Source organism: Centroberyx affinis, unplaced genomic scaffold (assembly GCF_046629955.1).
Source record: "Centroberyx affinis isolate AG114_WGS23_722 - 3 ecotype Tasmania unplaced genomic scaffold, CSIRO-AGI_Caff_v1 ptg002539l_1, whole genome shotgun sequence".
Lineage (NCBI taxonomy): Eukaryota > Metazoa > Chordata > Actinopteri > Beryciformes > Berycidae > Centroberyx > Centroberyx affinis.
Window position 1 is genome coordinate 32,165 of NW_027280756.1, and position 13,237 is coordinate 45,401.

At 41.2% G+C, this 13,237-nt stretch overlaps 1 protein-coding gene across 1 annotated transcript; it reads left to right on the forward strand.

Annotated features, from left to right (window-relative positions):
* The first annotated feature begins 884 nt into the window (after positions 1-884).
* LOC139656794 (uncharacterized) lies at positions 885-10,969 on the forward strand. The gene is made up of 6 exons (XM_071534419.1): positions 885-1,677; positions 2,661-3,022; positions 3,899-3,984; positions 5,997-6,093; positions 7,858-7,973; positions 8,828-10,969. The coding sequence occupies exons 1-6, from the start codon at positions 1,172-1,174 to the stop codon at positions 8,918-8,920; spliced, it is 1,260 nt and encodes a 419-aa protein (XP_071390520.1). The 5' UTR covers positions 885-1,171; the 3' UTR covers positions 8,921-10,969.
* Positions 10,970-13,237: the final 2,268 nt, after the last annotated feature.

Genomic DNA, 13,237 nt, shown 5'->3' on the forward strand with positions numbered 1-13,237 from the left:
TGTCTGTTGCTCTTTCCATCTCTTTCTCTTATTATAGATGTCGGATGTAGACGGTGTGGTCCAGAAATCACCCTGACAAAGAAGATACAGACACACACCCTCCTTGGATTCGGGTGTTTATATGCCTCTAAAAATCAACCCTCGACCTGAGCAGCAGAACACAGATGTCATGTCGCCTGAGAAGGACTTGGAAGACCGAGATGTGAATTGCAGTATTACCACGTCAGATCCAGATCTAGAGATCCCCACCACGGGGGAATTGAATGGCTACTCTGCTGTTGTCGTTCCTAAATGGGACAGCGGGAAACCACTGGCGCCTCCTTCCTTGGGGGACGCCCGGCACATTCCTCCCCCCGTACCTCCCAAGCCCCAGCACAGGTCTCCCAAATTGGGGAAAGCTTTAGGCAAGGGCCCCGGCTTGGAATCATGGCCTACAGGTCCAGGGAAAGGGGATGTGTCTTCTTTTCCCAGGCAGAACTCTCCCATATTGGGGACGACTTTAGGCCAGGACCCAGGCTTGACAGCACCTGGGAAAGAGACAAGAGTCAATGGCAAGAGTCAATGCTGGGACCCCAGGCCTAGAGAAGAACCTGACATGGCGGCAGGTGATGGAAGCTGTGTATTTGCAGCTCTATCACATGCAGAACCCACGTTGCCGCCACAACCGCCTCCAAAACCATCTCCAAAACTTCCTCCAAAGCTACCTCCAAAACAGAGGCAGAGGTCTCCTGTATTGGGCGGAGTTAAAGTCGAGAGTCTATGCTGGGACCCCAGGCCTAGAGAAGAACCTGACCTGGCGGCAGGTGATGGAAGCTGTGTATTTGCAGCTCCATCAAACGCAGAACCCGCGTTGCCACCACAGCTGCCTCCGAAACCGCCTCCGAAACCTCTGCACCTCTTCGTCCGAACGAGGGCTGAGACAGAAGAGGAAAAGGAGGGGAGGACACAGGAGGAAGAGGAGAGGAGGGACAAAGCAACGGTGGGGAGCGAGAGCAAAAAGCAGGAGGGGGCGAGAGAAGAAGTTGGGAGGACCGAAAAACATTTGGAAGTGAGTAAACTTACCCTTCCAGCAGAGATCCCTCTAGAGGAGGAGGAGGAGGAGACGGAAGAAAGGGGAGAGGACAAGGGAAATGGAGACGGAGATGCCAACAATTTTGGGTTGACCACCCCTATGATGACAGAAAACTCCTGCCAGCTAGAGGAAGTAGCGACGGGACCAATCCCCGAATCCTCAATGGGTCAGGAGGTGGGATGGACGGGGGAAGGACGAGGACGAGTTGCACCCTTTAACAAGCCCTCTGAGATCCAAGCTCCTCATTCCCAGACGAAGGACCCAGGGAGCAGAGGCCAGCACGGCCCGAGCAGAGATGCCCGTCCTGGGATTCTTCCGAGAGACGCCCCTGCCGCTTCGATCAACCCTCCACAGACAGAGACGGGGATGGAGGCAGTCAAATGGACAGAAGATCACAAAGAGATCCAGTTGTCCCGACACATGGGGCATAATTTGGCGGCTGATGGTGACAAGGGGATGTTTAAAATTCCGACCGGGCGAGAAGAAGAAGAGGGCGAGGAAGGGAGGGTCGAAGATGTCACTGACCGATCAGCAAGGAAAGAGACGCTAAGTCATGCTGATCTGACGGAGAGAAGGGTTAGCAGACGAAATGCAACTTCTCAGAGGTGAACAAACCATCTCTTTGTCTCTCTCTCTGTCTATCTTTCCCTCTCTCTCTCTCTCTCTCTCACACACACACTTACAGTGGGCAGTCACATCCTGGTCTTATCGCAGACTGTCACTGCAGTTCTTTGGAAAAGTGAGGGAGTTTCCATCAGCCATCAGAAAACATTTAATCAGCGTTAGTCATCCTCATTCCTCATTATTTAATCTCTGTTTTCTTTTCTGCCTTCTTCCTTCTGTTCATTTCCTCCTCTCCTCATCCCCCTCTCTCTCCCTCTCCCTCCCCCTTCGAGTTTTCTCTCCGCATCCTCTCCTCCTCTCTTTTCCTTCCTCCTCCTCCTCTCTTTCTCGCTCATAATTTTGCAATTCTAATAGTAATACATTTTCAATCTTTATTTTTCAATCTTTATTTTTTTCCTGTGTAAATGCAGTCTTTCTGTACTGAAGTCATTTTAGACAAATCCACAAGTGATTTTAAATTAATCTGATAGATCTCATTTAAAGTGCTAATCTTTTGATTTTGATTTCACATCTTTGATGCTAATTGGTTATTATAATGGGTCGCCCTGCACTTCTCAGACATCACTTGTCAATCAAATCAGTGTGTCTAGTACTGTGACATGTTTTTCATTGGATTTTCTGTTGAAGTTTGAGTTTCTGTAGGTGGCGCTCATTTCTTTGTCTGTTCAGCCATGGTGGCTATCACTGCTCATGCTAACTACCCAGTTCTTCTTCTTCTGTTTATTCCAAACAAACCGGAAACGTACAACGCATCACTTCCTGTGCAGCAGAAGATTTTTTCCCAGGAAAGAGCTACCAGACACCGGCTGTTTAGCACAGGCAATGTAAAAGCTGGAACTGGATATAGGCGGAATCACTGTTGTGTTATAGCAAGTGGTGACAGACCAGCAAAACAGACATTTATTTATCTGAAAATGTTGCAGATTATTACTGTGAAATATAATTCCCCTTCTATCTTGCACAGCCCCTTTAGTTCCGACAAGTTCTGCAGTGAAATCAACCTGGTGGAAGATCTTCTGTCAGGCGAGGAGTGGTCACGGTTCCTGTCCGTCAAACAGAGCCCCTCCCCTCCCCTACCTCTGAACCAGTCAGACGCAGAGGATGCAACCCAGCCCAGTTTGTACGTCCAATCAAACCCTGGACCAGATCTGGACCTCCCTCCGGATGTTTTTGAATGCAAACACGCCGACACAGAAGAGGAACATATTTATGAATATATGGGCCTATCAGATACGAACATCACAGCAGAGAGCCAAACAACTGTGAGGCGTCAGGAAGTGAGAGGTTTACCAAAGATATTAGTGGACACAGAAGCATGTGAAATGAGTAAGTCTAAACACCGTTTTCAGTTTTCACCCCCTTGTTTGAAGGATGATACCTTGATTTTTGAATTGAAGCTGATAGCGGATATCTTGCCGATAGCTAACATTTTGTTCCAATATTCAATATCATAAATTTAACCATTTTAATGAGTGTTTCCCCCAAAATTGTATTCTTGTCAGGGTGGAAAAGCCTCTGAACAGCATTTCGACCATCACAGAACAAATCTCTCCATTGAAAGTTATACTAATGAAATAGTTTTAGGTGGGTTAGCAGCAGACCTGATGAGAACTTTCTGCCATTCTGCATCGCACCAAGTCCAACGAAAGTGGATGCTAGAGGTGCTCAACTCACACTGAAAAGCAAGAGTGAAGTGCTAATGCTCAACATATGTAAAAACCTGGAAAATCAGGCAGATAAAAAGGATTGTGTCTTTAGTCATCAGTCACATACAGCCTTCATTAGCAGGCGTTCAACTCATTCAAAGTTATTTCTTAAAGGTTTTATATAAGTCTGAGGCTCGGACAGGTAAACTTTAGAGCGTTCATCTTCCCCAGCACTGGTATACATATTGTTGGCTGTAGGTTTAATTGTATTCTACTGAACAGGCCAAGTAGAATTCAGTAAAATACATAACAGCAAAGCGATCAGCATTTGATCCTCCTAAACAGACCGTGAAGAGTTTAGAAAAGTGCAAAATGGTATGGTCATATATTTGTGGTCAGGTCCCACGTCAAATGACTTAAAAAATTCTTACTCTTATCCACCTGACATGTATTTGTAATTTTCTTTCTTTTCTGTGGCAGCTAAATATAAAAAAATGCATTCCTCAGAATAGTTTGGTGCAGTGCAGAAAGGTAATGTTTTGATTCCTCTGAACAGGCCCAAGGACTAAAAATGTTTACGACACTGTGGAGTTTATCCCTCCTCTGCTGCCTGACAGACACATTGATTTCTCTGCTGTTAAGGTTGGTGAGTTGTTGAGCTGTTCTGAATTTGTGCTTGGTTATTTATTTATTTATTTCTTTACAGGTGATTGTATGGAGCTAAACTTTACTTTAAAATATTGTAACCACTCTCAGAGTAATTGTAACTGCAAGATCGTAACTGAACTCCAATGGGATGAGATCTGGCTTTATGTATTAGTTGCAGTTAGATTTTAGGAAACAATGGCAAATAGTAGCAACTGTTGACTCACAGAAACGGGTTGCTGCCGCAGGTCCATGCTCCTCATGGACAACAGCCTGCTCATTCAACTAGAGAAAAAACTGTGATTGCATTGTGTCGAATCGGCTAGCTCTGTAGCCGTGTCCCGCCTATGGCCATGTACATAATCAAAAATAATGCCACCTTGACCGACAGGTACAACTCCCACACAGCCAGTACCTCAAAGAAAAAGGGTAACATTTTACAATAAGGGTACACTAAGTTAAGGGTTAGTTAATGCTTAATAAGGGTTAGTTAATGCTTAATAATGGTTATATAAGCATTAACTACCCCTTAATTAATGTACCCTTATTGTAAATTGTTACCAGAAAAAGATTTGAGGGCACAATGCAACGAATTGTAACCGTGCTGTGGGAATCTTAAGTGTGGGAGATAGTTGAAATCACACAAAACACCAAAAACACGTGACGTAAAGGATAAGTTTGGCAATTTTGGACCTATATATAATTTGTCTCTTACTAGATACCTGTAGTACTTGGATCTGCAGAGAATATTGGCTCAAGAGTCAACTTTTGGTGAAACTGTGAGCTCTGTTGCTTTAGCTCTTGCTGCTAATAATGAGTCCAAACAGGTTTTGTCAAAATATCTCCAAAAAAGCCAGTCTGTGAAAATGATATGCCGACCAACTGATGTACTTACCACACCATTTCCTGTCAGTGGATAGTCTTAATTCTCCCAAACTATACCTAGCTCCATGTGCAATTGTTTACAATCTGACCTGACCGTCCGCAAAACTAGATCACGCCGCCAGTAACACACTTTCATCCTACAGCAGTCTGGGCTGCAGCAGAGAAAAATAGTTCCATGATTTCCTGATTAGTGAAAGTGTGCATAATGGCGGAATTGTGTCATGTTTACTCTCAACTCCCCTGTGGAGCCTACAAATGGCTTTTTGGAGATACTTTGACAAACCCCATCAGGACTCATTGTTAGCATCAAGAGGCCTAGCAACAGGTTTCAACCGATAGCAGAAGCCAGTTATTCATTGTGGGTCCAAATACTACAGGTATGTAAGAGAGAAATTATAGGTCCAAAATCGGCAAACTTATCCTTTAAGGTGTACACTAGCAAATTATTTTCTTTCAGTTACAATACCTTTTAATACAGTTACAGTTACTCTCTCAGTTACAGTTCAGATTTCAGTTACAATAACTTAGAGTAAAGTTTCGCTCCATATGAATGATGAGAATTGTGGCTATTGTTGATTGCTGTGCTGTTGGTTGTTTGGTTTGTATTTACGAGAGATTATTGGGCAGTTGGAAGGGTGGTATAACATTCTTCTTCATATATCTTTGTGGGTAGGGTTTGATCAACATAAGTTGATCTTATGTTGATCAAGGATATTTTTTGTATTGAAGCTGCCAATAGCAGATATTTTGTGCGATATTCAATATCTTTAAACATATTCATGCATACTTGTGTGGAATTTGGTCAAATACCATACTAGAATGAATTCAGGTTATATGTATTCCCATACATATTTAGAATAAATATGTAAACAAACAAACTGCAGTGTATCCATCATATTGGAGGTGGACCACACTGACTGGACTAGATCTGATCTTAATAAAAGATCAATATCGGTGCACAATTGTTGGCAGAGAAGATGTTTGTTTGAGTTTTGGAGTTTTCTCTGTTCATATACAGTATGTCTTGCACTCTTTCACTCACACACACTCTCTCTCAATCACTGTTGTTCTCTTTCTCTCTGTTTCTGTCTGTCTGTCTCTCTGTCTCTCGTTGTGTCTACCAGTCTCAAGGGCCTCTTGACAGTTTGGTTCAGAAGTATCGCATCAGGCTGAGCAAGAAGAGGAAACACCGAGCACCGCGGCTCCGACACAGGACCCGAGGTCAGAGAGCCTGCTGCAAAATCCTTTTCTTAGACTGTAAAAACTCATACGCCTTTGGCTGCATTACTATCTTTCTACTGTCTATGTATCTGCCATTTACTATCACTCAACATAGTGTCTGCTAAAGTGTTAGCAAAGAGCACCAGAGCCAATGATCTATCAGGGACAGATGAATGATTTTCTCAACACCTAATGGCTAAGTTGACCAATCGGACAATCTACCAAAAACTTGTTGTTTTCCTTTAATGGGTTGATGCATTTCACGCATTTCACTGATTTTGTATGAGCCATGGACTGTAGTTGTATACAGTATATTGACATCAAAGTAAATGTGACCCGCAATTGACTCAATCAATGTCTTCATCTCCTAAATTTGGATTCTTTTCCCTACTGTCTTACCGGGCATGATTTTTATGCCTCCGCATAAATAATGCCTCCATGGCTGGAGGCATTATGTTTTTGGGTTGTCCGTCCGTCCGTACATACGTATGTCCGTCCCATTCTCGTGAACGCGATATCTAAGGAACACCTTGAGGGAATTTCTTCAAATTTAGCACAAACGTCCACTTGGACTCAAGGATGAACTGATTAGATTTTGGTGGTCAAAGGTCAAAGGTCAAGGTCACTGTGACCTCACAAAAGACGTTTTTGGCCATAACTCAAGAATTCATATGGTAATTATGACAAAATTTCACACAAATGTCTAATAGGATAAAATTATGAAGTGATGACATTTTATATCCAAAAGTTCAAAGGTCAACTTCACTGTGACATCATAATGCTTTGCTTACCACTGTAGCTGAGAAAACGATCTTGGGTCATTCTACAAAAACGGTGGAAGTGCTGTCACTTACTTTTGCAGACACCAAAATCCTTTAAGTTGACCTAATAATCACATTAATTATATATGTTCAATAAATAAAGACTGTCCTTACAATGATAAAACAAAGTTTATTGGCAGAGGCATACAACCGTGAAGCAGTTATTTCTAGTTCTCTCTATTTCGGCTATTTGAAATTATTAGTCAAAAGTGATTCGCAAGCTCACGATCACGCGAGAATCCATCTTGCCAGGCTTCAAGTTATGCGTTTGTGGCTGAACCACAGTGGTGCGGACCAATCAACGTCCTATGAGGGCAGCTACGGGCGTGGTTTATGTGTGGCAACAGCGAGAAGGGACTGTTCGTTCACAACAACGGCGGCTCCTAAAGAGGCTAGTGTAGATGCTGCTATAACATCAGTTATTTCTGAACTGGAGAGTATTTATTCATTGAAAGAAGAGCAAAGAACGGCACTGAAGGCTTTTCTGGATGGAAAAGATGTTTTCGCTCTTCTCCCGACCGGCTTCGGCAAGAGTTTGTTTATATGGTTCGTTGATCTGATTGGTTGAAGTTAGCCCGTGATAGACAGACAGATGGTTCATCCAATCACCTGCCAAGTATTTTTTGAAAGTGCCTGCCCTTTTCTAAACAGTTTCCAAGGACGACTTCCCAGATGGTTCTGTGTAACAAACCATCTGACGCGTCAGGTTAGCATATCGCTGTTGCCACGGAAAAAACGGCAATTTTGGTGATTTTCATATTTTAACTTCAGTTGAGGGAATACATAGTTCTTCTATGGGTTGAGAAATTTCTATGATTCTTGTGTTTATGAAACCCTTTCAAAACCCACTGGATAAACTCCAAAATACAAGTGGTCAAGCTACAAACAACAGGGAGGGGTGGAAGAATGACATTACTTTGTCTTTTTTTTTTTTTTTAAACAGAGATCTTCTCCCATTCTTCCTATTCCACCTCTCCACAACAACTCTTCCCCACCTCCATCTTCTACAACATTCCAACTTCAGGAGGCGAGGAAGAGCAACAAGTCCCTCCAGCACAGGTTAGGACAGACCAAACAGGAAATTCATGCTGAAAAAAGCAAGGATAACACAAAGAAATTAAAAGTTATAAATCAATTAAGTATAATTGGAAAAAGCAGTAATGAGGCTGTATATACAACAAGCTTCATAAGTATTTGGACAGCAACACGCTGTTCTGGCTCTGAACTTTTATTACTTTGGATGGGACATCATACATACTGTGAGGTTAAAGTGCAGATTGTTTGCTTTAATCTGATGGTATTTTCAGATTAATTATTAATTTGATAAATCCATATTTGTTAGATACAAGATCTACAATCATGACTTAAGGGCAAAGAGAGATTTGTACGTGAGGAGAGACACCACTGTTTTAAAATACCTTCAAATTAAAAGGATCTAAAGAGTTTTTTACTTCCCACATCTATCTATGTGTTATGTGTTAGTTATTTTGTACATGTGCGATTTGAATAAATATGGAATTCCACTCTGTAATTGCCCTGTAAATAACAGTGCATCTAAGGAGATTTAGTGAAGTGATAATTTGTGAGATCCTCAGTTTTTTTTTTGCCATCTTTGGTGTTTATTGACTGCACTGCAAATCTAAAAGCTTTCATGAACTGGATATAGGTTGAATCACTATTGTGTATCAATCAGGGATAGAGAGTAGTAGAACAGACATTTATTTATATGAAAATGTTTCAGATTATAACTTTAAACGAGACAAACACTTCCTCGTCATTGCTATACATTTTCCCATTTTTATCTTTGTCTAATTTTTTGTCTGTCTGTCTCTTTCTGTCTGTCTGTCTGTCTGTCTGTCTGCCTGTCTGCCTGCCTGTCTGTCTGTCTGTCTGTCTGTCTGCCTGTCTCTCAGTCTGGAGGCAGTCCCAGAACTCTGGCCAAGATCATGACGGCTCTGAAGGATAAAACCAAGAGCAGCACAACCAAAGGAGGACAGGGAAAATAACTAGGCATCCCACTTCATAGGTTTTAGCAAAAGTGTGCACAAAGTGTGAACTTTTCAGGAACTAATAAAAACAACATTGTTTTTAGCCTGACCTCCATGCATTTTGGATTTTATCCAGTGGGTTTTTGAAAGGATTTCATAACCACCAATGGTGGTAGAATTTTCTCAAACCATAGAGGACCATGTAATCATTCAAACACTACGACTAATTTCAAACACGAAAAAACAAAACAAAATTGGAGTTATTAGGTTTTCAGAGAAGGGAGGTGCTATTAGTTAAACACCATAGGGTGTCACAGTTTGCCAGGGGACCCAGAACACCTAGCAACACCCCTGTATACATGTATAAATGTGATATATGTTCTGTATACATGTAATACTGTAACCACAGAACTTGAATGGATAGAACGGTCCTTCCACTGTTTGCCATGGTAATTTGTCTAGTACAGCATAACATGGCGACTATGGAATTTCAACGGTTAGTTGCTATGGTGACAATGCAAGTCTGGACATTAAGGCCATATAGTGTGTCACACTGCTTGAGAACTGTGTACATGGGTCTGTTGCACAAGTGCTTAGCAAACTGTCAAAACTTAACTGAAAGCTAACGTTAGCGACAAGGTTAATGTAGCTTTATCAAAGATGTGCTTCTCTTGCTAGCTCTTGACCTACAAAAAGACAGCAGCAACTGGTAAAAGAGCACCACCTAGTGGTGGCATAACTGACAACTTAATTCAGCTGCAATGCCAGTTTTCCACTGCTTTGGTCCTTGCTGCAGAACTTCTCACCAGTCAGTTTACACGGAAGCTAGCCCAACGGTTCACATAAATATGGCCACCGCTCTGACATTCCAGGAATGTTAATTTGAATGGGAAAGACCGTTATATCCATTCAAGTTCTGTGCCTGTAACCTTTAGAGGCCTGCATGTGTTGTTAATTAAGCATTAATTTATGCTTTTTCCAAGAATTGATTTTCATACATCATCATCTTTGACACTAATAGTAGCCGATGATGCATCCTGTACTATGAATGTAATTAATAAAAATTTATTCCTGCCTAAATATGGGGGTAAACTCTATTGTGCGAATAAAAAGGTGGGTGAACTGAGTTGAGCAGGGTTTACCCTCCACAATCCTGTACAGTGCATGCGTGTGCTCATGGATGTATGTTGTGTGAGACGTCATAGAATGTAATTGGATAGAATCCCCTAATTATAGGGTATAATGGCTACCAGCATTCAGTGCAGAAACGCAGTGCAGCAATTAAAAAAAACTAGACAAAATGATAAGCTATACAGAAGAATAGAAAAGAAACAGTTTTTGGGCCCCAAACTAAAACTGAGGTCAAATAAACGAACAAAACTTAAAGCAATATTCCACTTAGTTTTAACATGGGGGTTATTTGACACTTGACCGCCATGAAAACCAGAATATAAACTAATCACCAAGATCAGATGCAGCTGGACTAGTAGTAGTGGCACTAGTAGCAGTAATAGTAGTAGTAGTAGTAATAGTGGCACTAGTAGTAGTAGTAGTAGCAGTAGTAGCAGTAGTAATAGTATTAAAGAAAGAAATACAGCACAGCCAGAGGAGTGTTTAACTATTTAAGGCAGATGGGATGGAGGGATAGAGGGATGGAGGGATGAGAGAAGGAGGGTGAGAGAGAAACATAACAGGCACAAATTGACTCCCTGTGGCTATTTACAGCCTCTGTTAAGTATCCACTTTACAAAGCCATTGTGGCTAACCGGCTAACCCCACAATCGATCCAGTTGATGTAGAGACGCCAGCCATTTAGCAAAGAGGAAAACGCTGCACTGCAAAAAGGTCTGTCTTAACAAGTAATCTCATCTTGTATTGAAGCTTAAAATTGCACTTTTCACTTCTATTATCTTGAAACAAGTGGGGTGATTTGCTTTTTATTTGTATTTTCTTTTACTTTGAAGATAACAGCACTTGTTTCAAGAAAAATCTCACCCCATTGTTTTATTTCCTTAACTGGTTTCAAGAAAGAAAAAAAAAAGATGTTAACACTTTAAACAAGATTAAAAACACTTTACAATAAGGGTCACTAATTAACAGTTAACTAATGTGTCTGGTAATCATTTACTAATGGTGTTCATGTTAACTAAGGTATTAATTTATACATTATTTAATAGTCATCTTTATAAACTATTAAATAATGTATAAATTAATACCTTAATTAACATGAACACCATTAGTAAATTACACATTAGTTAACTCTTAATTAAGGGTTAGTTAATGCTTAATAAGCATTAACTAACCCTTATTAAGCATTAATAAGGGTTAATAAGTTAACCCTTAACTTAGTGACCCTTATTGTAAAGTGTTACCGATTAAACTTCTGTTGCTCTGTGCAGTTAAAGGTGGCAGTAAAGGTTTGACCGCTATGACTTCACTAAAGCCAGTATATTTTTGGATTTAACTTATTGAAGAAATTTTGTGCTGCTATTCAGTTTCTTTACATTTAAGCATTTTTATGCCAAATCATTAAAAAATGACAAGTATTCAGTGTTTGTCCCAGAGTTTTATTCTTGTCAGGGTGGGAAAGCCTCTGAAACAGCATTCAGACCATCATGGGACACTAAAACTCTCCGCTGAAAGCCAGACTAATGAACTAGTTTCAGGTGGGTTAGCAGCCGCTTAAGGCAGAGTGAGGCAGGTTTCACTGCAGGTTTTACACACTGTTGAACCCTAACCCACGGCAGTCTATGGTTCTGTAGTAAAATTGTGAAGCTGACACAGCTGGATATGTGTACTTAGTGTCATGTCAATCAGACTCACAATGTAGGAGTTATTATTTTATTTTATAGTATTCAAGTTCTTTTTTTATGGCATTTCTGCTTTATTGGAGAGTACAGTGAAGAGAGACAGGAAGAAGGGGAGAAAGAGGGGGTTGACATGTGACAAAGGTCCTGCCTGGGCCAGATTCAAACCCAGGACATTATGGTTACATGGTATGCAAAGTTGATCTTAAATTGTAGTCCCAGCATTTGGCTGACTTACATGAAATTGGTCTTGAACAGTCTTAAGTTCTTCAGGTTTTTAAGTTATTGTCTGAACATGCACTCGATTAGTTACGGCCAATTTTGTGTTAGCCTGTGACTGTTGTCAAGTTTATCATGTAATTGCAACCATACTGTTCATCACACACTATTCCAGTTATTCACTTTCGACTGGAAAACATGACCCTTGTTATTTGCAGTTAATGACTTCAGAAAGGACAATCCTAGCCTGACATTCAGACTGAATGGCCATTTCATTACCACTCCATTATTCAGTCTGAGATTGCCTCCATGTTAGCTGCTTTCTGTGTGGGAGGGTGGGGATTTTCCCTGAACCAATCTCGTCACAGACGTATCCGGCCACTCTGACATTATTTAACACTGATGCTGGCTGTATTTACGAACTTCACCAGGAATGTCGGTCATTTTAGACAAAAATATCGTCTTTGCAAAGACAATGTGTTGGATAAGGAATGAATTCAACAAATATTATTCTGCTGAAAAGCAAATGAAAAACTGTTGCACGAACGGTTCAAACTTTAGTGGCGCCCACAAAGGTGCCGATTGGCTCGATCGTTTCTCCGAGCTAGAAATCTCCATTGAATAGAGCAACACCAGACTCTCTGAATCGCTCGACCAAATCTGAAGAGTGGGCGGGACGCGATTCAGGAGTCTGGAACCAGGCTAGGACGATCCTGGAATTGAACCCACGATCTTCCACATGAGAGGCTGATGCCTCACTGAGCCAAACTCCTGTTATGATTTTAATGTGGAGAAAATAACTAAAGGGAGAAGTATTGTGATACTGCAGCCTATGACTGACATTGTTAATCACTTGACCACATACAACGTTATAATAAATCAGTACTAAATTGCTGCTGCACTGCTATATGGGTTGAAACTTCAAAGCATTTGGCACTTCTGACCAAACCCCAATCAGTGATACCAAATCAAGTATTTTGCCTTTGATAGATGATGTCAAACACCTGCTTTGAGTTTAGAGAGTTGTCTACACTAAGTAATTTAGTGTTGATTTACTTTTCATGAAACTTCACATTACACACAGGACTTGAACTCACAACCTTGTGGTCCAAAGACCTGAGCTTAACCACTCTGCCAACTTCCACTTTGGTGTTGCAGAGTGGGGAAATAAAACAAAGAGGTAAGTGATTGGTCATAGGTGCTAGTCCAACCCATATTGAAAGCCTCAGAAAGAATATTATAACTGTACTAGCGCGCCACATTAATCAATTTACACATGGCTTTACAGACATCATCTTGACAGTCCAGA